This window comes from Cotesia typhae, unplaced genomic scaffold, assembly GCF_013202065.1.
Source record: "Cotesia typhae breed Kobodo isofemale line unplaced genomic scaffold, CoteBio_Ctyphae contig_11, whole genome shotgun sequence".
Taxonomy (NCBI): Eukaryota; Metazoa; Arthropoda; class Insecta; order Hymenoptera; family Braconidae; genus Cotesia; species Cotesia typhae.
This window is the reverse complement of record NW_027423711.1, coordinates 778,751-806,748: the sequence shown is the minus strand read 5'-3', so window position 1 is coordinate 806,748 and position 27,998 is coordinate 778,751. Positions and strand designations below refer to the sequence as shown.

Sequence of the window (27,998 nt, the reverse complement as noted above, 5' to 3'; positions counted from 1 at the left end):
TAGATTTTCACAAATCCTACGGTGACGTTTCCTAGCTGAACTTTTATTTACAAATAATATAAATGTGGCTAAGGAAAAATTAATCGTGATCATCATGGTATATTATATCTGGTATACGGATAAAATAACTGTTCTTTTCATCCGTCTAACGAAGCTGCGATCCGTTATATAGTTATTTTCACTCGGAATTCAAGGAGTTGAGATTAAAATTTTACGTAGTGTATTGAGTATTTTATTTTAAATATATTGAATTGTTAATACGATGGAAGTACGAAATAGAAAATCCAAAAGTAATGGAAAAATTTTACGTGAAACTACAAATTCTGATGATCAAGAATCTAAAATTGAAAGTTGCAGTGGAAAAAATCAAACAAATGAAGTAAAAATAACGCCTATGTATATAAATTTTACAATATAATTTATAATTTTATTTAAAATATTTTTTAATTACAGAACAACAAAGAAACATTGTTTAAACAAATTTCAAAAATGTTAAAATCGATGCACTAATGTTGCATGAAACATTAAATCCATCGAAAAGAATGTTTATCAGTTTAGAATTCGATGTGATTGCTGTGTTCCTATTCGTTGCTGGTATTTTAACTAGACTTTATAAATTAGAAGAACCTAGAAGTATCGTGTAAGTGAAAATAAAATTAAAAATATTTATATACATTTTTATTTCAATATTCATTTTCAGATTTGATGAGCTTCATTTTGGAAAATACGTTGGTCTCTATATGAAAAGAATATTTTTTCGATTCTCATCCACCATTAGGAAAGCAATTGATATCAGCAGCAGCATATTTATCAGGATTTGATGGAGAATTTAAATTTGATCGAATTGAAGCCCATATCCAGAAAATGTGCCTTTATTCGCATTAAGAGTTGTACCTGCATTATTCGGAAGTCTTATATTACCAACGGCTTATCATTTAGCTATTGAATTAGGATTGAAACCGTGGAGTGCATTGATTGCTGGAATAATGTTCCTTCTTGATAATGCATTTCTAACTCAATCACGTTTTATATTAATGGAAAGTATACTTGTAGAATTTTCATTGTTTGGACTATTGTGCATAATGAAATTTCACAAAGTAATGGACAAACCGCAGACATTAGCTTGGTGGGTTTGGCTAACTCTTGGAATTGTTTCTTTGACATGTGCTATTTGTGTTAAGTACGTAGGATTTTATTCTTTAATGCTTGGAATATTCATTATTACCCGTGATTATTGGAAACTTTTAAGCAAAAAGACTCTTTCAAATTCAGTATTATGGGGTCACTTAATTGCAAGAGTACTTGTAATTATACTGTCATTTAGTTCAATTTATTTAGGAGTATTTTATATTCATCTTTCGGTTCTTACAAAAGCAGGACCACATGATGCTGTAATGACTAGTGCATTTCAAGCGAGTTTAGAGGGTGGATTAGCAAGTATCACTAAAGGTCAGCCTACTGAAGTAACACATGGAAGTCAAATAACTTTACGACATACATTTGGTCGTGCTTGTTGGCTCCATAGTCACAATCATTTGTATCCATTACGATATCCAGATGGACGAGGAAGCTCTCATCAACAACAGGTTACTTGTTATTCTTTTAAAGACGTTAATAATTGGTGGATTGTAAAACGACCGGAACTAAATGATTTAGTAGTAACAAGACCTATTGTTCCATTAAAACACGGTGAAGTTGTCCAATTAGTTCATGGTATTACTAGTAGAGCTCTCAATTCTCATGATGTTGCTGCTGCAATGACGCCACAGAGTCAAGAAGTCTCTTGCTATATTGATTATAATGTTTCAATGCCAGCACAAAATTTATGGAGGATTGAAATAATAAATCGTGAACAAACTAACAATATTTGGTATGCCATTCAAAGCCAAGTGCGTTTGATTCATGTTGGTACTGAGTATGCCTTAAAATTTAGTGGAAGACAATTAGCTGACTGGGGTTTTAATCAACACGAAGTTGTTGCTGATAAAATTATTGAGCAAGAGGATGCTGTTTGGAATGTTGAAGAGCATCGATACACTAAAAAGTGAAGATCAAAAACAGAGAGAACGTGAATTGATAAATGCGGAAATGATACCACTTAAAGCTACTCATCTTTCATTTTGGCAAAATTTATTGAATTACAAATAAAAATGTTATTCCATGGGCAAGAAAGTCAAACTAGCCATATGTATTCAAGTGGGCCATTAGAATGGCCATCATTAACAAGAGGCATTGCCTATTGGGTAGCTAGTGATAGTAATGTAAGTTATTATTTTTATTATAAATTTCTAGCTCAAATAATTTTTTTTTTTTTTTTTCAGGCACAAGTACATTTATTAGAAATATAGCTGTCTGGTATTCAGGAACAATCGGAATTGCTATTTATTCCATACTTTTAATAATTTACTTAACCCGAAGAAAAAGGTGTTATTATGATATACCTGATACTGAATGGGATCGAATAATTCTCATTGGTCAAGTTCTATTTGCTGGTTACATTCTACATTTTATTCCATTTTTTTTCGTAGAACGTACACTGTTTTTACATAATTATTTGCCAGCTTTAGCTTTTAAAATACTACTTACTGCTGCAGTTATTGATCATCTATATTATTTAATAAGGTAAAGTTGAAAAAAATAATTAATTAAAAATTCTTATAAACTTTTATTAAAATAATTTTTTTATCTATTTCAGCTGGTATTATCAATCAAATAATTTAGTATTATGCATAAGACTGATTATTATTATATTATGGTTAGCGTTAATTATTTTTGTATTTCAAAAGTTTGCAATATTGAGTTATGGGATGACACCGTTAACAGCTAAAGATTTAATGAAACTGAGATGGAGTGAAACCTGGGATTTTATTGTGCATAAATTATGACAAAAGAAAATACTCACAATTAATATACAATAAGTACTCACAAAAATTACGTTTTCAAAAGCTACGTGATATTTTCTTATTATAGGAGTTTATTAAAATTTTTTTATAAGATCAATATTTTTGTAATATTTTTATACATTCATAAATTATAATAATTCTATTTTAACAAATCATATTATAATATCAGTTTTCCTTAAGTTGTGCACTCATAAAGTTATGTACATAAATTATATATTTATATATATAATAAAGATATTATTTATAGATTTATTTATAATATTGAAAGATTTATGATTATATGTATTTTTTTTTTTACTAATTATAAATTAATAATAAAATTCATTCAATTTTGAAAAACAATATTAGTATTTTTTGTACGTCAAAATTTTTTTCACTCATTAAGGTAAAAAAGACCCAGTTATTGACACTGGCCTAGTCGTTTGATATTTGCAACTTTATTCTCATTAAAAAAGAAAATGTTCTCAAAAATCCAATTATCTTAAAAATTTTTAACTAAAAAAATATAGTTGTTAATTTATCAGAGTTGGCTTATTTTTTTTTAATTTCAATAAAATTGTAAGTGTCAATAACTGGGTCTTTCATCTTACTTACTTTTTAGTAATAACAATCTTGTTAAAAAAATATATAAATTTGTTTTAATTTTCGAATATTGATAGAAATCAAAATTTTAGTATACACAAATATAAATGATTTATAACAAAATTAAAATAAACATTAAAAATCTAAAATAAAATATTTCTTTTCATCATCAACTTTTTTGACTTAAATAATTTTATGGTGTAAATACATTTTTTTGTACCATTCGATAAATAATAATTTTTATGTAACAAATTACGGACGTTTTTTTTTGAAATAATTAGGACTAATTAATTTGTACATTATAATTTACATTATTTTCAAAAGTCATTTTTCAATGTACAGTCCATTAACTTTAAATAAAAATTGCCTAAAATATCTGATTGTAAATTAATATTCGAGATAAACAAAAGGCATATTTTATGTATAATATGTATATATTAAGGTGTGCCAAAATTCAATTTCCAGGAAGAACTTTTTAAAATGGAATTTTAAGTTCTGCTTTTAACACACAGAAAAAAAAATATCTTTAACCAAGAAAATTGTAAGGAAGACTGAAGTTATTTTGGAGCAAGAAGAAATTTTCTTGGCTTAAAAAAATTTAACTTCGTTCAAGAAATTTTAACTTCATTAGAGAAATTTTCAATCTTCCTTAAGATTTTCTTGATTTAAGAAAATTTACGATTGACAAGACTTTCTTTCTTTTTATGCAGGAGCTGTGTTTGGGCGTTTCGTGAGATATTTTGGGTTGATACGATTTATTTAATTTTCATAGAATTTTTAACAGGAGCTTTGTTTCGGCACTTCCGGCCATGAGATATCTCTACAGCGGAAATTCCCAAACAAAGCTCCTGTTAAAAGCGGAACTCAAAATTCCAATTCTAAAATATTCTTCACAGAAATTGAATTTTGGCACACCCTAATATGTATATATATTAGGGTGGGTCAAAAAATCGAATAATTTATTTTTGACTTTATACTCTGAAAAATAGGTTCGTAGACACCTAAAAGAATTCTCTCCAAGTATAAGCTCTTAATTATAACGGGAAGGTCCTCCGCTTTGCGGGTTTCTATTTTTTTCGAATAATCAGATAAAAAAATTTATATCTCGCTTCCAACTGCTTGGAAAAATATTCCGTGGCATAGATTTTGTGAGAAATTGAATGCTTTACAAAAAAAGGTCTCTTATGACTTTTTCAAAAACTCAACCGATTAAAAGATATTCATAGTTGAAGTTTGGCTATTTTAAGGAAAATATTCGTTTTTATTATGAATTTTATAAGTCGATGAAAAAAAAATTATTTCGGATTGCAGAACTCATGATTTTGTAGGAAATTTACTGCTCTACAAAAATGGTCTCTTATGATTTTTTGATTAAGTGAAGCCGTTACGAGATATTCATCGTCAAACATTAACGAATATCAATATTTCCAGTTTTTGATCAATAATTCGATAAATTTTAATTTAAACTATGAGTTTCAGGAAAATTTACATAAATTTGAGTTTCGATCGATAAAGAAATGTTATAAACAATTTTTTTAATATTGTTTTCAGTCTTGAGCTTGTTTGATTGCATTAAAACAAGAAATTAGAGCATTTTTTTTCGACATATAGCCAATGATTAGTTTAATTTGAAGTGAATGACATATTTCTTTGTCAAATTTAATATGAAAAGTATTGAATCAAGTGAGAAACAACCAGTATTTAACTTTTTTATAGATAAATTTTTTATTGAATTATCAATTGCAATATAATTGTCTATATTTTTAACATAACAGTACGCTATTACTATAAATAATTTCTTTTATTACAATTTGGGAATGTTTTTTGATGTTCTTTGACAACTTGCAATAAGTACTGGAATTGTTCTTCATTTTTGTCAAGCATTGATTATATTCACTGACTAATGCAACAGCTCGCTCTGCTGAATCATTGACAACTTTTAGTTGTTGAAAGTATTCTTTATTTTCGAGATAACTCTCATTAGTAGGCCATAATTCAACATCGACATCAAGAAAGTCATACGGTAGATCGAAGATTTTGAAAAGATTTAATGACTTTTAGACACAAAGTCACTCAGAGTTCTCTGCGCCAATGAATTCAAATCTTTTTAGCAATTACAAATCTTTTAGCTTTAGAATCTGTACCTTCACGAGTATTAACAGCTTCAACAATACTTTTTTTACTTCTAATGGAACGCCATCGTCAAACAGTGATAAAATGGCAAGTTCATCGCTCAAATACCATAAGTGCGAAATCATTTTTTCACACGTAGCTGAAGAAATCAAAGGATTGATATTTTTGTACTCCAATAAATTTTTCATAAACTGCAAGTCATGATAAGCAGCAGTTGTTGCAGAAGTTGATGAAAACCAAGCTTTTAAATACAATGTGACTATAAAAATACAGAAATGACGAAGACCATGCAATTCTTTCTGAGAGAGTTTGAATTCATCTCTGAATAGATACATTTTCAAACTATAAATGGCCTTAGCCATCCATCTAGCATGATGAACAGCACCAGGACGTTTGAAAGAAATCTTTTCTTGAGGCATTTCTCCAAGGAAAATCAATGATAATTCCAATAATTCTTTATAATCATCTCGGGGTTGTAGTAACTATCAAAAATAAAAAATTTGTCAAAAATAACGAAATTTTTATAATTTAAATCACAGTTAAATCATACCTGTAAAGATTTCGTAATAAAACTAGAGATTTCATCTTTTTTATTCGAAATGATATCAGCAACAACAGCATCTTCAACACCAGATTTATAATTAGTTATATCTATATCATCCCAAAATTTTTAAACCTTCCAAACATCTATACATTTGGCCCAGATGACACAGGCCAAAATACTTCAAATGCGCCCCTTAATACGATCTCAAAATGTGATGACGACATGATAACCAGATCAACTCTCTTCCCAAAATCTTTTCAATTTCCTTACATGTACCGTTGTGAATTCCTGTAGAACAATAATAAATGACTATCGTTAAATTTAGTATTTAAGAAAAATCAATGGTTATATTTCAAATCCAAACGAGTAAATGATTAATACATTTTGATAGTAAAATTCAGTAAGAAATAGAAATTAAACTAGAATGACAACAATAAAATATTTTTTGTAATTGATTGATTACCTGTATTAACAGCCGTAGTGTCAAAACACATCGCCTTGACATACTTAATAATACCCCATTCACTCAATGTTGATAAAATGGCGGATGTTTGATTAACTGCCGTCCCAGAATTCATTATTGAACTCCAAGTAATTGTTCAGTACCATACGCAGTTAAAAGAACCGGTAGTCGTTCCACAGATTTGGATTCAATTAGATCATTTAGCATTTTACCATCCCAATGCACTACGTATTTATCGTGTGTTTTAAAATTGTCTTTAATCCTTGAGCAATGTCTTTCTTTGAACCATACGAGCTCGTTGGATGGACCTATAGCTGAGCGTTGTATCTTCAATTTTTATACCAACAGCTGATAAAACCGGAGCAATAATGAACATCGCGTTTCTACTGCTGACATTAGCTCTGTCAAGTGCAGAAACGACTTCAGGAGTTAAGACATTTATTTTTGCTCGTTTTGTCGGAATTGGGGTTCATACTCCAAATCAGATCCAGAATTTGTAGTTCCACTTAATGTATGCGTCGAGAATGATTCTGATTTTCCACTTAAAACAATCCCATGACTGGTAGACGGCTGATTCAAGTCTGTAATAAGAGTTCATTTTTAAATTAAACAGACAAAATTTCCAACACTTATTCATTATGATGAGAAGCAATTAAACATGAGTACCAGAAACCGTCGAGTCAAATGTCATACGTAGGAATACTGATATTTATAATGCAAGTAAAGTAGAAAAATGATATTCTCATTGTTTATAATAAATATAAAGGAAGTTTTACACTCCTACCTGAATTTATAACAATTATTTATCTCAGATACTTACTGCTTTCATCGATTTCCATCATATCTGTAGTTGAGTTTGACGCAGGTACAATATTCGAAAGAATCTCTTTGTGTGTACAGAATTTTTATCCAAATACAACTTCCTAATGTTATCATCCACCCCTTTTAGGAAATTTTTACTTACAATGTCGAATAATTGTTCAAAATCAGTCTGAAACTCCTTTTCCTTTACCTTATCACTTTTCTTATTAAAATCTTTTTGTAATTTCAACCACTCACTATGAAAACGGAGAATTTTTTTGACTACATTAGGAGCTTCACTCGTAGGGATCTGATTTATTTTCCACAATTCAATAACCTTGTCAGCTGAATTTTTGCACTTTGTTTGATTGAAAACTTTAAAACTTTAAGTTGATAGAAAAACACTCTCATAACCTCTTTCACTTTTGGTAACTTACGGTCAGTGAGTTTTTGCACAGGTATACCGATTAAACGTATTTCTTTTTTATTCATTGTAGAATTATTGATAATAAATGAATTTATATAATGAGAAAATGACTTATTTCGAAAAAATTGTTATTATCATGTATACGAAATGATGAGTTTTGGAGCACTGAAAATGTACTGATAAAAAAGTAGACAACGAAGATAGTTAAGAAAAACAACATAGGTGGCGCTAGCGTTAGAGTACCAACAGAAGAAGTAATGTAATTCAGAACAAAAAGCCTCTCACAAAAAAAATTTATGTATAATTGGTAGAATAAAATTTGAAAATACATACTAAACAACTGTAATAATATGAAATGCCAATGCAATTGACATTTTAAATTATTACAAATAAAGCTTACAAAAATATCATTAGAACAAAAACTTCTTAGTGAATTTTTGAACAAATAACTCCTGTAGGAGTGACTTTTATGATAGAAATTTAAATTTATGTAAATTTTCCTGAAACTCATAGTTTAAATTAAAATTTATCGAATTATTGATCAAAAACTGGAAATATTGATATTCGTTAATGTTTGACGATGAATATCTCGTAACGGCTTCACTTAATCAAAAATCATAAGAGACCATTTTTGTAGAGCAGTAAATTTCCTACAAAATCATGAGTTCCGCAATCCGAAATAATTTTTTTCATCGACTTATAAAATTCATAATAAAACGAATATTTTCCTTAAAATAGCCAAACTTCAACTATGAATATCTTTTAATCGGTTGAGTTTTTGAAAAGTCATAAGAGACCTTTTTTTGTAAAGCATTCAATTTCTCACAAAATCTATGCCACGGAATATTTTTCCAAGCAGTTGGAAGCGAGATATAAATTTTTTTTATCTGATTATTCGAAAAATAGAAACCCGCAAAGCGGAGGACCTTCCGTTATAATTAAGAGCTTATACTTGAGAGAGAATTCTTTTAGGTGTCTACGAACCTATTTTTCAGAGTATAAAGTCAAAATAAATTATTCGATTTTTTTGACTCCACCTAATATATATATATATATATATATATATATCACAATTGTTAAAAAATACTCAACTTTACAATTTAATTTTCGTCAAAACCTATTGATGATAAGTAAAAACAATAGATCGAATTAAACCATCTCTAATGCTATCTGTACTATTGCCAACGCCAAAAGAGAAGAATACAGTATCACACGTCATTCTTTGAACACAATCTCCTATTGGATACCATCCAGGTTTATTGAAGACAACTCCAACCCGATAAATCTATTGTTATTAATCATTATGAATTAATAATTTTTATTCATCAAGTATGATTCATTTATTTATTATTCTTCATCAAAACAATTCACTCACCTTATTTTTTTGGATATACACGGGCCTATTAAATCCAATTTCAACCAATGTACCAGCAGTAGCTTTTGTGGTAAAGTGTGTGTAAGTTAATCGAGAGCCGTCAGAATCAAGTAAATGAGCATATAAAATTTCTGTATAAGTCCCATCAGCAGATCGCATCATTTGGTTAGCCTATTAATCATAAATTAAAATGATAAATAAGAAAAATGTATTGAGTTGAACAAAAATTTAATGTACATAATATTATCTACCTCACAAGCTACTTGTGTGGGAACTTGAACGCCTATAACACAAATATTTTTATCAACACTAAATGTTACAGAACAATCCATCACTCCAGGATTTAAATACTCTGCTTGTTGTCCCATAGATCGCAAACAATAATATTTAGGGCCATCTCGGATTCCGCCTTCAACTAGTACTGTAGGAATATTATCATTTGAAGTTGAACTTCCATTTTCTTTTCTTCCATTAAAATCAAGAGTAGTAGGATATGATAACCATGAACTGTCAATGTCAGAACGGTCAGTATCTGAATTTATCAAAGGTGTATGGCTATATGATGGGACGGAAACATCTGCCAATGATTTGATAAGCCTGCTGGACTAGCGTGCCGACCTATCACTCCATTGTATTTCTATATATATATATAAAAAAAAATATATATATATATATATATATATATATATATATATATATATATATATATATATATATATATATATATATATATATATATATATATATATATATATATACAAATGTTAAAAAAAAAAAAATATGTATTATTATATTAATAAAGTAAAATTTACTTGACTTCGTCCATTACTTAGTGCAGAAGGTCTTCGAGGTTTTATTCTATGCAATGGATTGGTTGAAAATCCTTCTGGCATAGGAATATTACTTCCACTGGATGATACATTCATAAGTATTGAAAATGCTTCATCACGAGATAAAAGATTTGATCTACCAGGAACATCAGCAAATTGTTGTGGAGTTAGAGTTAAAAATCGTATTTTAGATAAAACATTACCAATAACAGATCTTGAAGATTTAGCATCTGATGAATTCAATGATTTACGATTACACTCAGCTTTTGCCCATCGTTCAATAGCAATAAATAATTCGATTTCTGAATCTATTTGTAATTCATCCTGTTCGAAGATCGTCATAATTGTGCTAAGTTCAACTTCATCCCAACTTGGTTCATTTAAAATTTCATTAGTTTTTGTACAAATTATTTGTAAGCATTTATCCATTAATACTGGTTCTTCAAATAATTTTGCAAATTCATAAGCTCTGCATGCTTTATTTGGCGATAAGTCAGACCATAAATATTTAGTGCATTCTTCAACCAAAAATGGTAACATATATTTTTTAGCACAGTAACAGAGTTCGCATGCTAGTTCAAATGATCCTAAATCAACTTTATCCGTGTAAATGTATTCTAATAGTGTTTTAAATGCCTCTGGCTGGACATCACGAATAGGAATTGGATCTGTTTTTTCTGCCATGCTACCATAAAACATTGCTTCAAATACAGGACTAGACATTGCTAAAAATAATTTATGCCCTTCAAGGATTTGTTGTTGTGGTTCTTGACCTACAATAAATTTACAGTCTGACCATTGTCCAGACTCCAGGAGATAACGTCCTCGTTGGGCTATTTTTGTTTTGATATTTGCCAATCACAAGGTGGACCCATTTTTATTTAATATATATATATATATATATATATATATATATGGTATGACATACATATATTTACTTAAACATTCAATTATATTTATAGTTTATCAAACTTACATAAAATTAATTTCTAATAATAATACTTACATATGACTTTTTTAGACTGCGTATAAAGATGTTTATTATTATCTTGGAATACGTAAGCTTAGATAAAATATCAAGACAAATAATAATAGATTTTTTTAATGTTATTTTCATAACATCCCTACTACTGACTTATATTTACGAACATACTTTATTGAATAAATTGCTTTTTTATTGTATTCTAAAAACTATTAAATATTGTTATTGTTGATTAAAGTAAAAATAAAATTAATAATTACAATAGTCGATTAAATAAAATAATTATTCACTAAATTTTTTTTTTTAACGACCCGCGTACAAAATTTCTATTAACTCCTCTTTGCGCCATCTTGTATTATTGCTCTTACACTAAATTGCACTAGATAGAGGGCAGAGACAGGGCTTTTTATTTCCGTACCAAGTTTTTTCCGGTGTCGTTGATGTTTTTGTAATAATTATTTTAATCCTTATAAAAAAAAAAAAATAGTAGTAAATTATTGAACAACATATTAACATTTTTTTATAACAGTAAAAGAATCTTGTTATTTATATTTACTACTAAAACATAGATTATAAAAATTAATAAGTAATTGTGCTGAATATAAATCAGAGTTGAAAATTTTAATATAGTTTCGCACTACATTATATCAAAAAATTTTTACGTGTATTTAGATTAATATTCAAAAATTTTTTTTAATTATAGTTATAAAATTTACTTTATTACGTTAATTATTATTTTATATTATAATTAATAATTTAAATTTATAACTTTTATTAAACGAACAATAATGTTTATATATTTATTTTCTTAACAAAAATTTAAAATAATGTGAATGTTTTGTAACTGAAAAGAAAAATAATGTATAGTTTAGTACGAATTTGATGACAGTGGTACATTTCTCGATACACGGCTCAGCTGTGTGTAGTCTGGTGTAGTCATAAAGGCAAATTTATGCCGAGTTATAATGCATTTTACTGTGCTTTTGATTAGCTAACCAAGTGATAATATTTTGATCTTACTAGGTATGTTGTTTATTTTTTTCTATTTAATAATCAAAAATTAAATTCAATAAGTAAAATTAAGCATAAACTATTTTATTTGTGGATTTTTCATATGCCTATCAATGATACCCACCTAATTCTATGAAATCACTATCAAGATTCAACGATATGTCAATTAATAAATTACATATAAACTATTTTTATTATAATATAAAAATAGTTCATAGTATTATTCAAAATTATAACTATCATTATTCCTATTAATGTTGATATTATAAATTTTCTTCAAGGAACAATGGACCTCGCTGCACTTGTTATGGATGCCAAATTTTCATTATTCTATTGCACATAATTTTTTCAAGACTACATATATACATAATTTGATGAACGATACAGGACAATATTTGAGTAACTGAATTAGTTATCAAGTACATTAAAATGGAAGTGATACGTGACGAAGATCGGCGAAGACGCCTGAGAACTTTAGAAGAGAAAATTAAAGATCCAAGAAGTATTTCCAACATTGATTGTCTTTTAGACACTGTTCAGGCTCTTGTTGCTGACTGCGATCATCCGAGTGTTAAACGCATGAAAAATATTGAGGCTTATATGAATAGATGTAAGTAAATAATTTTTTTAATTATTAATTATTATTGAATTTATAATTTTTACAAATATTATATTATCATTTTATTAAAAAAATTGATTTTTAGTTTTTACCATCATTGACATTATTACAATTTTACTTGTTTCTTATTTATATTTAAAGTTAACATCTGTTAAAATTTTATACTCCAAAATAATTTTTATCTCTTTTTAACATCTTTTCGTAATTTTTTAAATAGGAGGTTATAGGAAGCATAAAGTAATAAATCTTATTTATTATTATTGTTATTATTAGTTTTTAAATAATTACTCCAAAAAATTATGTCAACATTCTTGATTTTAATTATAGTTGTTTTATTTTTTTGAGCTTATCCACAAATTTATTAAAACATATAATTTACTACTTAAATTTAGATTTCTAAACGAAAATATTTAAATATAAAGACCCCTAACAAGCTAATTGAAATTATGTTTAGTTAAAGCTTTTAAATTAATATTGCTTTTAGTAATCTGATTATGTATCGTAATACTGTCTTCAATTTCATTTTTATTCAAATTGATTTATTATTTTATTTTAAGCTTTATTTTATTTTATAGTGTAAAATATAAAAAAAAATTTAATTATCAATGTATGTTGATTTATTATTTTCTTTCTCATTTTTCATTATAGATGATGAAGTAGCACGAGAAATAAATAAAATGAGAATGCGTACGGATGACTTTACTCTTATCAAAGTTATTGGTCGTGGAGCATTTGGTGAGGTGCAACTAGTTAGACACAATTCAACTCAAAAAGTTTATGCCATGAAACTACTTAGTAAATTTGAAATGGTAATTATAAAAATAATAATAATAATAATTTATTAGTTAATAAGTATTATTAATATATAATTAATATAATTACTAGATAAAACGATCGGATTCAGCTTTTTTCTGGGAGGAAAGGGATATTATGGCACATGCCAATTCACAATGGATTGTACAGTTGCATTTTGCTTTTCAAGATCATAAATATCTTTATATGGTAATGGACTATATGCCAGGTGGTGATTTAGTTAATTTAATGTCTAGTTACGATGTACCGGAAAAATGGGCAAAATTTTACTGTGCTGAAGTTGTATTGGCATTAGACGCCATACATCTAATGGGATTTGTGCACAGAGATGTCAAACCAGACAACATGTTGCTTGATAAATATGGACATCTTAAATTAGCAGACTTTGGTACTTGCATGAGAATGGATGAGGTAAGAGAAGCAATATTATTTTTTTATTTTTATTACATTATAACACCTATACAATAAAAATTTGAAAATAAATAAACTATTAAATATTATTATCCAGGATGGCTTAGTAAGGTCAGATACTGCAGTTGGAACACCAGATTATATATCTCCTGAAGTACTTCAATCTCAGGGAGGTGAAGGTGTATATGGTCGAGAATGTGATTGGTGGTCCGTTGGTGTATTTCTTTATGAAATGTTGGTTGGTGATCCACCTTTTTACGCAGATTCTCTCGTTGGAACATATTCAAAAATAATGGATCATCGTAATTCACTTCACTTTCCCCAAGAGATAGATATATCTAAATCCGCAAAGAGTATTATATGTGGATTTCTTACTGATCGTACTAATCGTTTAGGAAGAAACGGAGTAGAAGAAATAAAAAGTCACCCATTTTTCAAAAACGATCAATGGACATTTGACAATTTACGAGAATGTGTTCCTCCTGTTGTACCCGAGCTGTCAGGTGATGATGATACAAGTAATTTTGAAGATGTTGACAAGGAAGATACTCCTGAAGAAAGTTTTCCGGTACCAAAAGCTTTTTCCGGAAATCATTTACCATTTATAGGATTCACTTACTCTGGTGATTATCAACTCCTTGTTTCACCAGGCAAAGAATCTGTTGACGGTCTTGAAAATCACATGAATAATGGTATAACAGAGGAAATAAAAATAACACAATTGGAGAATTTATTAGAAAGAGAAAAAAGACAAGTTGAAGTAATGGAAGCACGTCATTGCGCTCTTTCTGCCCAATTAGAAGCAATAGCACAAAGAGAATCAGAACTGAGAGAAGAAGCCGGTAGAGCTGATAAGGAATTAACTATTCTTCGACATAGTTATAAAGAAGTACAACGTCGTATCGAACATGAAACTGAAGCACGAAGAAAAGCTGAAGGTATGTTGGCGGATTTGAAAAAAATTCGATGAAGAACAAAGTAAACGAGCCCGAGATGCATCCACTTCTCAACAGACATCTGAACGAGTTTTAACGTTAGAAAAACAAATAAAAGAAATGCAAAGTAAATTAGAGAGAGAAACAGAATCAGCAACAAGAATGCGAAAACAAGCAACAGAAGTTACCGTTGCAAAACAAACTGCCAAACAAATGGCTAATGAATTACAAGCAGCAAGAGCTCAATTACAAGCACAAACAGATTCTTTACAACAAGAAGTTGCGAGCTTGCAAGGTCAATTGTCCAAAGAACGAAGTTCCCGAACTCAAGCATCAACTTTAACTGCTGAACTTGAAACACGACTAGCTTCTTTATACGTTGAGTTGGAAAGAAGTCGAGATAAAGAAGAAAAAGCGATGACAGATAATAGACTACTTAATGAAAGAGTTTCAGCATTAGAGAAAGAAACTGCTAGCTTGACTTTAGAGCTTAAAGCTGCTCAGGCAAGGTACAATCAAGAAGTTTTAGCTCATCAAGAAACTGAGAGATCGAGAATGTTGTCAAAAGAAGAAGCTAACATGGAAGTTGTTAAAGGTAAATTACAGTTTTTTTTTCTTTTTTTTAATTTTTATAACTAACAGTTTTTATAATATAAGCCAATTTTATTATATGCAACAGGACGTATGAATTGCGTAATTAAAGGTAAAAATTTTAAAAGTATATTAATCTTAACATAAATTCAATGATTCACAAATATTTCAAAAATTAATAATTAATTTTTTTTCCATCATTATTGCTGGTCATTGTCATAACTTTTATCGTTATGTATGTAGATATTATTACAATTTTAATGCATTAACGAAAAACAGAAAAAAAAACAAAAAGAATATTATTATGAATCTATTGTTTATTTAATTGCCAGCTCTACAAGTCAAGCTAAGTGAGGAAAAAAGTGGAAGACAACGAGCTGAATTACTGGCTCAAGAAAAAGAACGTCAAACATCGATGCTGTCTGTGGACTATCGACAAATACAACAACGATTACAAAAATTAGAGGGTGAACACAGACAAGAAGTGGAAAAAGTTAAGGCACTTCAAGGGCAAGTTGAACAAGAACAACAAAAACGAAATTTACTTCAATCAGATTTAGCTCAACAATCGTCGGATGCTGGAAGATTACGTGCACGTGAACAACAGTTGGTACATGAAGTAAGCCAGTTACGAGAAGCCAAACGACAAATTGATGAAGAACTAAATAATCTTAAAACTCAACGTAATGTTGATATGTTACAAACAAAAGAACTTCAAGAACAATTAGAAGCTGAAGCTTATTTTTCTGTAAGTATTAACTATTGAATATTATTTATTTATTCATTTGTTTATTTATTATTATTATTATTATTATTATTATTAAATAAATTAATTAAATCAAACTTTTCTAAGATAAATTAATTTATTGACAGACATTATACAAAACCCAGACTCAAGAACTTCGAGAAGAATTGGATGAAAAAACTAGACTTCAACAAGAATTGGAAGAAGAACGTAGTTCATTGGTACATCAATTACAGTTGTCATTAGCACGAGGTGATAGTGAAGCTTTAGCAAGATCAATTGCTGAAGAAACTGTTGCCGATTTAGAGAAAGAAAGAACAATGAAAGAATTAGAATATAAAGATAGTTTAGTTAAACATCATCATGAAATTACTACAAAAGACCAAATGATGAATCGTTTAAAGGATAGTGAGGCTGAACTGAAGAAAACTATTGAACAATATGCTAAAGAAAAAGATGATGCTGCAAAGCGAATTAAAGAAATACAAGATCAACTTGTTAAATCTCAATCAAATGCTGAAGAAATTGACAGGCTTAGTAATAAATTGAAAACAGAAACATTGTTGAAAGAACAAGCTATCAATAAATTAGAGCAGATTGTTGTTAGAAAAGATTTTTCTGCTGGTGGAAAAACTAAAAATAAACCATCTTCTGCTGACCTTAGGAAGAAAGAAAAAGATTGTAGACGATTGCAACAAGAGCTTACGCAAGAACGAGAAAAGTATGGACAGTTGGCAGCTAAATGGCAAAAGGATTTACAAGATTTACAAGTAAGTTATACGTGCAAATAAAATACATTTTTTTATTATATATATTATAAAGATATATATATATATATATATATATATATATATATATATATATATATATATATATATATATATATATATTTGTTTTTATTTCATTTTAGGCACAACTTGTTGAAGAAAATCAAGCAAAACTCCGACTGCAAATGGAATTAGATTCAAAAGATTCTGAAATAGAAACACTACAAATGAAAATATCTTCAATGAATTCGGAGACTGCAAGTGTATCGTCAATTGAAAATGATGGTGATGATTCAGTTCTTCCAGAACATGGTGCCATGAGACTTGAAGGCTGGTTAAATGTGCCGAACAAACAAAATATTAAAAGACATGGGTGGAAAAAACAATATGTTGTTGTGTCATCAAAAAAATTATTTTTACAATAGTGAACATGAAAAGATAAATGCTGATCCAGTATTGATATTGGATTTAAGTAAAGTTTTTCATGTAAGATCTGTAACTCAGGGAGATGTTATTAGAGCAGACGCCAAAGATATTCCTAGGATATTTCAGGTATATTGATTTTTGTAATCTACTTAAGAATTTATAATATTGTTATTCTTCAATTGAGAGTATCATTTATTAATTAATTTTATCTTTAGTTACTTTATGCGGGTGAAGGCGAAGCAAGACGTCCTGGTGACGAAGGTAATGCACTGCCAGTTCCAGAACTAACTCAATTAGTTGATAAACCTGGTATGCAACCAGTTATTAAGGGCCACGAATTTATTTCAATTTCTTATCATATGCCTACAACTTGCGAAGTATGTTCGAAACAACTATGGCACATGTTTAGACCACCACCTGCGTTAGAATGTCGAAGTAATAACTTTTATATAATTATTATTATTATTTATAAATTAATGTTTTTACACCTAGCGGTCAAGTTACTAGTAAATCTAATTCAAGCCAACGGATGGAAATTCCATCTTCCCTATTGGTCGAGAGACATTCTCTCCTCACATAAGTTCGATAGGGATCCATCGAACTTGAATACTAGTGAAGCTGAAAGCTTGTGGTATCTGTTCGAGTTATAAAGATGTTCATTGAAATGAAAGAAATGAAAGAAACTAAATGAGAGCACAGACAAACCTTGAAAAAATAAATGAGGTTGGTTACCAAGCCAGGAATCGAACCAGGAATCTCTCGATTAATAGGGAAGATGGACTTTCCATCCGTTGGCTTGAATTAAATTTGCTAGTCACTTGACCACTAGATGAAAAAACATTAATTTATACATATATAATTCGGTTGTGAAAAAATAATTTATTATTAATTTTTTTTTTCTGTTTCATAGGATGTCATATTAAAGTACATAAAGAACACTTGGATAAAAAGAAGACGCTATAGCGCCCTGTAAACTTCATTATGATCCTACGAGTGCTCGAGAATTACTTTTACTTGCTGGTAGCCCAGACGACCAAAAGTATTGGGTAACACGTTTGTCAAGACGAATACAAAAATGTGGATATAAGGCCAATTCCCATATCGATGGCATTGGACAACGTGTATCTCCAAGGTAGCGTAATAGGATAAACAACTACAGGGAAATTTGGTAGCTCTTGTTTTATGGCGTCGCATGGTTGGGTATCTGGAGGTATTAGAGCTTATTGTTTTGTTTTCAAAATTTTTTTATTACTTTATGCAATTAACATTTGTATTCGTTGCTGATAAAATTTATTTTAAGTTTCATTATTCAATGATTAAACAGGTTAGTAAACTGCATGATCATAAACTGTAATATGAAATTGTTTTTTTTTTTTTTTTTTTTTTAATTATTATTTTTATTATAATTGTCGCTTTGGAATTTGCATAAGTTTAAAGCTTGGCATTTTGAATAACTAGTTTTTTTTTTTAATAGTTTTTACTAATACACTTTATGATATTGTGATTTTAGAGAATCTACAAGATCTACCTTGAAGCCATATTTATCTATTCAACAGAGATCAGCAACGCTACCAGCCAATGCGAGTATGGGCAAATGATCTTCATAATATTTTTATTAATTATTATCGTCATTTGTGATCTCTGGCTATTTTTAATAGGACCAATAATCTATGTTAATCATGCCTCATTATTATTTTCTGACTGAGCAATCAGACAATCTGACATAAATAACTTAACAAAAGTTATATTTGTAAAAACATTATAAAAAATTTAAGGCAGCCTTATAATAATATATATATATATATATATATATATATATATATATATATATATATATATATATATATATATGTGTATAAATCGTTGAATATTTGCCATTTGAATATTTGTAAGCTGGTAGATCAATTAAACTACGCTAATATCTATAGACATACCCTTGCCAACGATGTCAATTTTATTAATTCAATTTATCAACGACTTTGTCATGAATAAAATTTTGCTACTTTAATTTTTTATTTTTGATTCAATGTAAATATCAGGAATAATGATTAATATTCATAGTCGTTATAATACTACTAAGTAACAATAAATGGATCGTATAGTATTATTACTTTTGTATGTAATCTATAATATGCAGAAAAAATAATTTGATGGATTACACGATTCTAAATTTTTTTTTTTTTTTTTTATAATCGTGAATCTATGTTTTTATTGTATAATTATATAATATCTATCTTAGGAATTTGATACGTTTTTCTAATTATTGTTTCAAGTATGATATTGAAATAAAATGGATTTAAACAATTGAAAAATCGAAGCATTTACATGTAAATTAATTAAAATAATTATACAAAAAAAAAAAAAAAAAGCGAGTATTAATGGAATTTTTTTGTATTGAGAATTGAAATTACTTAATTTGAGTTTCTTTTCAGAGTTGGTGCTGTATTTATATTGCATGTAAATGGTACGATATTTAAAAATTTATAATTAAGCGTACCTTTGAAAATAAAATAACTGCCTTGTGCCTTCATCTCTCCAAGATTTTTGATCGTCAATTGTATAAACAAACAATAATTAATTATTGTTACTTATAATTAAAGTGGAAAGGGAATAAAAGAAAAAAAAATAATCATGTGAAAAAAAGTTGTTACACGATATTTTATTATTATATTATTATTGTTAAGTTATTTACAATCTGTATAATATTAATTATTATTGCGATTAAAACTATTTTGTAGATAATACATAAGTTTATTTATTTCCAATTTTGACTCTTATATAGTTTCTAAATTAATTAAAAATTTTTGGCAGATATTCATTTTATTTTATTGTTTCAACTACTTAGTGACCATACAATTGCTAGGAAAATTTTATATGCAATCAGTAAATAATCGTTTTCTTCAAGCTAAAATGAATGTTATATACAACAACATTAAAGATCTATTTTTGCTATTTCAATATTTTTTAAGTGGAATAAATTTGACAAAATTTTTATGATGAAGAAACAACGGGAGTAATTGCGTGAGTTAATAGTACCACTCATATATATATATATATATATATATATATATATATATATATATATATATATATATATATATATATATATATATATTCATAAATAGATCTTTAGATATATAAATTTAATTAATTATAGTAATTAAATACTTATTATTGAGTGATAAAGCTGTAAAAATTTTGGATATTGTGGAAAATCATTAAGCTATATATATATTTTTTTTTTTAATTCATGTCATTTCATCTTAAATTTTTAGATATTTCGCATCATGAAAAGTCCATTGTGTGACATCAAACATTGAATAATATAAGGAATTATTTAACGGATTAATAATTAAATAATTCTCAGTTTAATAATTTACTTTTTAACAAATTCAACGAAGCTTCGACCGTTCAATTTAGTTTTTATTATTGGGATCATCATCATTGAGTGTAGTTGACTGGTCCGTTTATTCCCCTGTGTTGCTTGTTTTTTGCTGTTTGCCTGTCGCTTCTTGAGCGATTCTTGCTTGGCACCACTATGCAAACAAAAATGCTCACCTCACAAATCCGTCGTCTACTTATTACTGAGAGACGGAGAGGGAGTGGAGAATAGCAATAAAGAAAACAGCGTAGCGTGTATCAATAAAGTCTTACAATAATAGGTAATATGAGTGTGATGTAAGCGTAGCATTTTTGATATTTTTAGTGCTCGCTAACGGAAATGTAATAATCATGCAATACTTACAGATATCGAGTTAGATCTTCAACATCTACTAGCATTGAGTCTTGTTCCATATGTAAATCATCTCGTCTAAGTAATCCTTCAACAAGTACCTCATTTAGAACCGCAATTCTTGAATGAAGGTCATTTGCAACTACTTGAAGTTGAGCGACGTTTAATTCAGTTAAAAGGACTCTCGACAACCGACGTCTATCTTCGCCTAATTGAACGCCGACCTAATTACAGGAGTTATTAAGTTTATTTTATTTATTCAATTACTAAAACCGGTTAAATTTAATTTTCACAATAAATATAAACCTTCTCAAGACTTGAGCGCACTATTTCCGTGATTGGGCTTTGTGTGAGTCTTTGTCTTTCAACTTCCATTTGCATATGGGCCATTTCTTTTGCTTGAGCAAGGGCCATTCTTGCTTCAGTTTGAAGTCTTGCTTGACGAGCAAAGAAATCAGCCTCATCAAGAGGTGCATCAAGAATATCGGTATTAAGTCTCAATGGTGGAAGACTCAAAACTTGAGGTCTAGCAGCGGTACTATTATGTTTGTAAAAACTTGAAGCTTGTTTTATATTTGGTGATATATCTTCTGAACTAGGTGATTCACTGTCTGAAGGCGTCTCATTCATGAAGCAAATTTGTAAGTTCATCCCTGTAAAAAAAAAAAAAAAAAAAAAAAAAAAAAAATTAATTTAACTAGTTATGTTAAAATTCCTTGTAAAATGTTTATATAAATTACCACTTTGAAGTCGCGATTGAAGACTAGGTTTTCGTCCATGCTCCAATCGAAAGTCATCTGCATCTGAGCCCATAGCAAGCCTTTTTCTAATTTCTTCTCGATCATTTCGACGCTGAAAAATTAAAAAATTCATCATTTATTTTTTACTTCATTTAAGATTTCCCAAATATCATGGAAAGTACCTCTGAATCACTAATTTCCCCCCGTATTACGCGATCAAAACGCGCAATCACATCTTCTTTATTTATATAATTTGTATTTAAATTATGTTCTGTTATAATATTGTCAATAATTTCATCGAACGGTACATTTTTTTCAACGTGTTGGGGCAGCTCTTCCTCAAACTAGTCATCGACAGAATAAAAATTAATACATTGTATTCATGTTAGTTTATTTACCCGTAAAGGTAATCTTTAATGATATGAGTGTGCGAATAAAACTCTAATCGAATACTAATATTCAATTGATATAATTATAAATAACGGATACATAAAATTATTTGACTTAAAATTCAAATTAAATAGTAATATTTAACTTGTTATTATTAATTTATAACTTTGAGTTATTCACACATCAATTAATAATTAACAAACTCACTGATGTTAAATCATTATCATAAGTAAATGTGTACAAATCTGTAACAAATCGAGAATCTTTTTTATAGTGTCTTGACCATTTGGTATTACTACCGTTCATTTTGAGTCAGCGCAGTTAATAACTAAAGATTTAACTGTTGAGAACAGAATCAGACAAGACAGTGTCAGCTGAGTGAAAGTACTCATATTTTTCTTCAAGTATTACTTTAAGTACTTAAATCTTACTGTACTACTACTACTACTTTTCACTTAAATATTTAGGCCAATTCTATTTTATGTTACTTTTTTCTATAATTCTATAAAACATTTAAGAATTGAGATTATATTATCAGTATTATTAGCAAAATTATATTTAATACTATTTTATATAGTTATTACAAATAATAAAGTATCTAAAATATTGAAAATTCAATAAACAACTTCCTGTATGTATTGCTTGATCGGTCAAGTAAAACAACCACTTGGAATTTTTTACTTTCAGCACATTGTCGTTAATCTTTCCGTTTCTTTCTAAATTTTTTTTTCATTTAATTCATCTAAATTAATTTCAAAATTGAATCAATTTTTTTAATATGACTAAAATTTTAATAAAAATTAACTCAATTAGATTTAATAAAATAATAAATAAGAAAATTAATTGATCTTCTCCTCCTCTTTATACAATAAATATCATTAAATAATAAAATACATAAGATGATTTATTATATTATTTGTACCTGCATATAGTCGAGAGAATTATGGTAAAAATCATGATTCTGAGGTTCAATAGTGGACCGACAACGAAAAAGGCTTGGATACATTTTAATTTAAATTCTACTCACTCAACATGCCGACAATTATTTTAATTTATGTATCGTATGTTAACCGTTTCATCGTTTTAGTCATATTAATTTTTTTTGTCTCTCTTTGTTTCTCTTTTTAATGTATCTGTTTTTTAACTCATCAGCACATTGTCATTTATCAGTAATGTTTATTATATCTCTGTTCTTCTATCACTCGTACTTGATAATAATAATAATTTTGATATTTATTTATTATTTTTTTTTTCCCCTAAAGATTGGTTTTATAATACTTCATATTTTTCGTTTTTATTGGCTATCCAGTCTAATATTGGACAAATCGTCCAGCCCAGTCTTTAAAAAATTAGAAAAAAAAATTGTTGTATTAAACTGGACAACTAATAAAAACTAAAAATATAAAATAATAATAATAATAAATTGTGATATTAATATAAAATATCAGTGAACATTTTATGGAACATGATACATTAAAATAATCAATTCTTAAGTGCTACTATTTTTCCTTAAATAAAATTGAACCCTTAAACTTTAATAGGTATCACGGTGAAATTCCCGTAAGCTTTTTAATCTTCAAACAGAACATGCAAGTTTATTTTATCGATTTTTAGTATTAGAACTATTTCTATACGCGCATGTGATACTACTATGACAATAAAGATTTAGCTATTATTTCATTGAATAGGTATTTATATGGGCATATATTACTTTATGTGAAATTGGTGTCAATGAATCTTACCCGTCGTTCTTCTTCACGTGCTGCTATTAAATGCGATTCAATAGCATCCAGGTCAATTTTGGGCATTGCTGTTTCAATGTTATAAACATCAAAGCTGCCCGGAGCTTTGTCTACTTGTTCAACTCGACGTTTTTCAGGTCGACGTTGTCCTATAAGTGATTGTTGACGTCTTCGTGCTTGGTTTCTTGCCATTTTTTCTTTTTTTCTTAAATCAACACTTGCAGTTTCCGTTAAATCTTGATCTTGAAGCTTATTAGTATCTTCTCGAATTGCATCTTTTACTAAATTAGAAAATGAACGAGAAGAATGAACATCAATTGTTTCCATTGCAACTACGTCAGGAACAGGTTGGATATATTTTTCAAGATTTACACCAATATCACGACCTATACTTGACAACAAATCAATTTCTTCTAGTTTGGTATACGGTAATGATTTTTCTTTTCCAGATAGATCTTCAGAGTAATATACTGTTTCTGAGTTTTCAATTAGATTTGAATTTGATGATTTTCCTCTGGATTCTAATTTTGGTGTATTTTTTGACAGTTTCGTGGCTTCAGAAATAAGATCTATGTGTTCAATTACTATTTCTTCAGTTTCACTATCTTGTTCGCAAGTTTTTCCTGTACCTGAATCTGACGGAATATCTTCAATTTCAGCAAATTGGGGTCGTTCAGTTGAGCTGGATTGTAATTCAGCCACTTCTATCTCTACAGAACTATGATTATGACAATAATCAATATTAGAGTTATTTGATTCCAATCCTTGTTTTGATTGTTCAATGCTCTTGACATAGTTTAAACATTTTTCCGAGGACGAAACGGCGTCCAATGTTTGCTAAAAAATCAAATTTATTATTTAATTAACTAATTTTACGTGATCACATAAAAATACTATTAAATTACCAACCTGAATATTAAATTTTGATTTCTTGTAGAAAAATTTATGTTCGTCTTTTTGCGTATCAAAATAATTTATTCTATCGCAGTTATCATTATTATCTTCTTCATTTGTTTCTTTAGTTGTCTCTATTATATTTTTGTTATTATTACGACACTCATTGATTTTGTTATCTAATTCTTGTTCACTGAATTCTGAAGGCAAATCTGGACTGTCAGTACGATCTTCATTGAAGACTGATAAAAATGCTGGAGCCAGATGCTGAAATCCTGGATAATTAGGATTTATTATTCCACGGCAAGGTCTTGACAAACTACCATCCTCTGAATTTTCTGAACATTCCGACCCTGCAGATAATTCATGAGCTAAAATAATTTTTTGAATTTTATTCAAGAGTTAAGAATACAAATTTGTGTATAAGAATAATTATAATTTTTTATAATACTGAAGTTAGCGGCCAGCTGTCGATTTAAAAAATTTTTTTAACAAATTAATTACAATAAAAAAATGCTTTTAAAATTTTTCACTTGTAATTTTTATTAATTTTCACATGTGAAACTTTTTAATTAATTTTTTTTTTTTTAATAATTTAATTGCTCCAAAATTCCAAAAAAATTTATGACATTAAAGTAAATGAACAAATAAATTTGCTCCAAAAAATTATTTTTAAAAAATTGAATTTGTAGTTTTTTTAAATTTCGAAATGTCAATTTTTTGTATAAATTTTTTTGTGCCATAATTTATTTGTTACAAAAATTCTTAAAATTATCAACTATTTGCTAAGTTAATGACATTAAAGTTAGCAGCCACTTGATAATTTTTTAATTTTATTTAACAAATAAATCTTGTCTGAAAAACTATTTTTAAAAAATTGCATTTATAATTTTTTAAAATTTCTAAATGTCAATTTTTTTTCTCATTTATTTTTGCTATAATTTATTTGTTAAAAAATTCTAAAAATTAATAAATAACTGCTAACTTCATTCTCATGCTAAGTTAATTTTCATAAAAATTTTTTAATATCTGTCAACTTCGGTGTTATAATTTTTTATTAATTTAATTATCTTACTGTCATAATCGGATAAACTATCCGTAGAACTGCTTAATGACAATCTTGAAACAGACAAATTATTGTTTATAATACTGTTTATTTGTTTTGGATGGTTATTGACATTCGTATGAGTTATAGCAATTGATGACCACGTTGTAGTATCTCGAGCAACATGAAAGTCTTGAACTTCATATCCCGGTGATTCTGGATAATCTTCAATTTTTTCAGAAGTATTTTCATCACAAGTTTTTATTTCAACAGAGCCTGAAGCCACTCCCAGATTTTCTCGCTCAAGTTGACTATAAAATAAATCGTTAGTCACTATAAATTAAAATTCATTAAATTTCTAAGAATCTTTATGCAATTACTCACTTATTATTTAATTCAGAGTGAATAACAGACGACATAAGAGCGTCTTTGATTTGCATGACGTTCGCTTCTCTAAAATCAATTTAACGGTGATTATATATATTAGTTGGATGAAAACTAGAAGTTTTTTTTATATTACTTAATTTATATCAATAGTAAAGAATATTAATAGACATTTGGTATGTTTTGTAAAGTTGTAAGCGTAATAACTATTAATAAACTTATCCCTTTATATTTAAAATTGATGGTAAGATATCAATGAAAAACAGAGATAATTCCCTACTCACCGAGCACCATGTTGAAGCCGCGCGCAGACGTTCGCTCTAACTCCATAGTGGGTTTATTGACTCGCGAAAACGTAACCAACACCCTCATATCGCTCTTACTCCTTCTCTCATTTACTCTCCTTTACTTCAGTCCTTCCATTCGTCCTCATTCTCTAGCAAACTATGCATTCTCATTCCATCTCACACACTGCTTTGTAATTCTAACGCGAGCGTACACCAATCATTCACTCTCTTCTTCTTAGCTATATTTTTCTCTTTTTTGGCTTTAATATACAATATACCACCTACTACTTTTTCAGTGCTTTTGTTACAAAAAACAATTGTCAATGAAGAAATAAAATACCCTCGATCTTAGTTTATTGAATAATAATTTATGTTTATATCTATTTACCTGTTTTTTATGTTGTCTAGAAATTATTTCACTTATAACACATAAATACTTGGATACAACATGCCCAATCTTAGTTTTTTTTATTTGACGGTCATTTTACTACATGTACGTATAATCAATATCGACTTACTACCTTGACGTCATTTTCAAGCGTATTTTTACTGTGTAAAATGCTTTTAATTCTATTTACAACAAAATTTAATCAACATAAATACTAATTAAAATATTTAAAGTAGTTTTAAGAAGAAATGAAAGCGTCATTTTTTTTATTCTTAATAAATTAATCAATTAAATTTTCATATTTAATATTTTTGTAACCAAGTTTTTCAATGACATATTATATCTTTCATTATATTACACAACTTAATAGTTAAAATAAATTTAACTTAGCTACAATACTTTTCTAAGTTAAAAGAATTAACTAAATAATTAGCGGGAACTCGTAAATTATGTTACAGTTAAATATTGCATAGTAGAGGTCGTTGACTTACCAATATTGCTCGAAACGATGCAAAGAAAGAATCGCAACACTTTTTTTTACTACTAAAATTTTTTAATTGTTCGATTAAAATTCGTAAATAAAGAATTATTAGTTATCTTGAAGCACAAATTAAATCCTGAAATATGGAGCGATATTCTAGTTTAATTTTTGGAGAATAAATGCCCGTGAAGCACTGCCTGCTTTGTAAAATAGTGATCAACCCTCTTTCACTCGTAACCAACCCTCTACTCAGAAGCAGACACGCATGCGTCCACAGAGGATCATCTACATCAGCTTAGTATTTTTTTTTCTTTTAGAATTTCTTATACGGAAAAGAAAAAAAAATCAAAATACAAATTTTAATTAATTTTCTGTGGACATTTTATTTCAATTAATACGATCAATTATAACAATATGTTCAATGTTATTACAATTTTGTAGTCTTAAATCTAATTCACTAAAATTAAACAAATTTATTTGTTAATAACTATCACAATTATTTTATAATTAACAAAAAGAAATTTTTAACGCAGTAAATAAATACTTAACGTAGCCA

At 28.1% G+C, this 27,998-nt stretch overlaps 5 protein-coding genes across 9 annotated transcripts; 2 read left to right on the top strand and 3 right to left on the bottom strand.

The window, feature by feature from the left end:
- Positions 1-6: 6 nt before the first annotated feature.
- Positions 7-3,164, top strand: Rt (Protein O-mannosyltransferase rt). The gene is given in 10 exon segments (XM_074259984.1): positions 7-379; positions 454-640; positions 701-748; positions 750-844; positions 847-2,039; positions 2,041-2,122; positions 2,125-2,261; positions 2,322-2,337; positions 2,340-2,622; positions 2,696-3,164. Coding segments are annotated over 9 exon segments (2,175 nt in total). The 5' UTR covers positions 7-379; positions 454-509; the 3' UTR covers positions 2,886-3,164.
- A 2,435-nt stretch (positions 3,165-5,599) lies between these two features.
- On the bottom strand, positions 5,600-6,284 carry LOC141526574 (uncharacterized). The gene is made up of 2 exons (XM_074241609.1): positions 6,169-6,284; positions 5,600-6,100 (listed from the first exon to the last, which is right to left on the bottom strand). The coding sequence occupies exon 2, from the start codon at positions 6,035-6,037 to the stop codon at positions 5,600-5,602; it is 438 nt and encodes a 145-aa protein (XP_074097710.1). The 5' UTR covers positions 6,038-6,100; positions 6,169-6,284.
- A 2,581-nt stretch (positions 6,285-8,865) lies between these two features.
- LOC141538183 (BTB/POZ domain-containing protein 6-A) lies at positions 8,866-11,600 on the bottom strand. Its single transcript, XM_074259545.1, is given in 6 exon segments — positions 8,866-9,138; positions 9,229-9,399; positions 9,480-9,793; positions 9,796-9,865; positions 10,041-10,900; positions 10,903-11,600. Coding segments are annotated over 6 exon segments (1,614 nt in total). The 5' UTR covers positions 10,934-11,600; the 3' UTR covers positions 8,866-8,970.
- A 312-nt stretch (positions 11,601-11,912) lies between these two features.
- Positions 11,913-20,102, top strand: Rock2 (Rho-associated, coiled-coil containing protein kinase 2). The gene is given in 14 exon segments (XM_074259536.1): positions 11,913-12,063; positions 12,333-12,661; positions 13,319-13,479; positions 13,556-13,894; positions 13,992-14,854; positions 14,856-15,424; positions 15,753-16,168; positions 16,294-16,935; positions 17,076-17,344; positions 17,346-17,484; positions 17,574-17,793; positions 18,269-18,303; positions 18,306-18,490; positions 18,869-20,102. Coding segments are annotated over 13 exon segments (4,107 nt in total). The 5' UTR covers positions 11,913-12,063; positions 12,333-12,480; the 3' UTR covers positions 18,957-20,102.
- A 392-nt stretch (positions 20,103-20,494) lies between these two features.
- On the bottom strand, positions 20,495-27,663 carry Schip1 (Schwannomin interacting protein 1). Of its 5 annotated transcripts, none has more exons than XM_074240870.1 (9): positions 27,453-27,663; positions 26,287-26,355; positions 25,933-26,213; positions 24,873-25,228; positions 23,964-24,800; positions 21,832-21,943; positions 21,398-21,744; positions 21,104-21,315; positions 20,495-20,894 (listed from the first exon to the last, which is right to left on the bottom strand). In XM_074240870.1, the coding sequence occupies exons 2-9, from the start codon at positions 26,340-26,342 to the stop codon at positions 20,735-20,737; spliced, it is 2,361 nt and encodes a 786-aa protein (XP_074096971.1). In that variant the 5' UTR covers positions 26,343-26,355; positions 27,453-27,663; the 3' UTR covers positions 20,495-20,734. The 5 variants fall into 5 exon arrangements, with proteins under 5 accessions (XP_074096971.1, XP_074096996.1, XP_074096987.1 ...); XM_074240895.1 differs by having other exon boundaries at positions 24,873-25,210; XM_074240886.1 differs by lacking the exon at positions 27,453-27,663 and adding an exon at positions 26,962-27,038.
- Positions 27,664-27,998: the final 335 nt, after the last annotated feature.

Coding starts and splice junctions, on each gene's coding strand:
- LOC141526574 (XM_074241609.1), bottom strand. CDS start 6,037: ATGCCTCAAGAAAAGATTTCTTTCAAACGTCCTGGTGCTGTTCATCAT.
- Schip1 (XM_074240870.1), bottom strand. CDS start 26,342: ATGCAAATCAAAGACGCTCTTATGTCGTCTGTTATTCACTCTGAATTA. Junction 25,229..25,932: donor TAGTTTATCCGATTATGACA/GTAAGATAATTA, acceptor AAATTATTTTAG/CTCATGAATTATCTGCAGGG. Junction 21,745..21,831: donor TCAATCGCGACTTCAAAGTG/GTAATTTATATA, acceptor TTTTTTTTACAG/GGATGAACTTACAAATTTGC.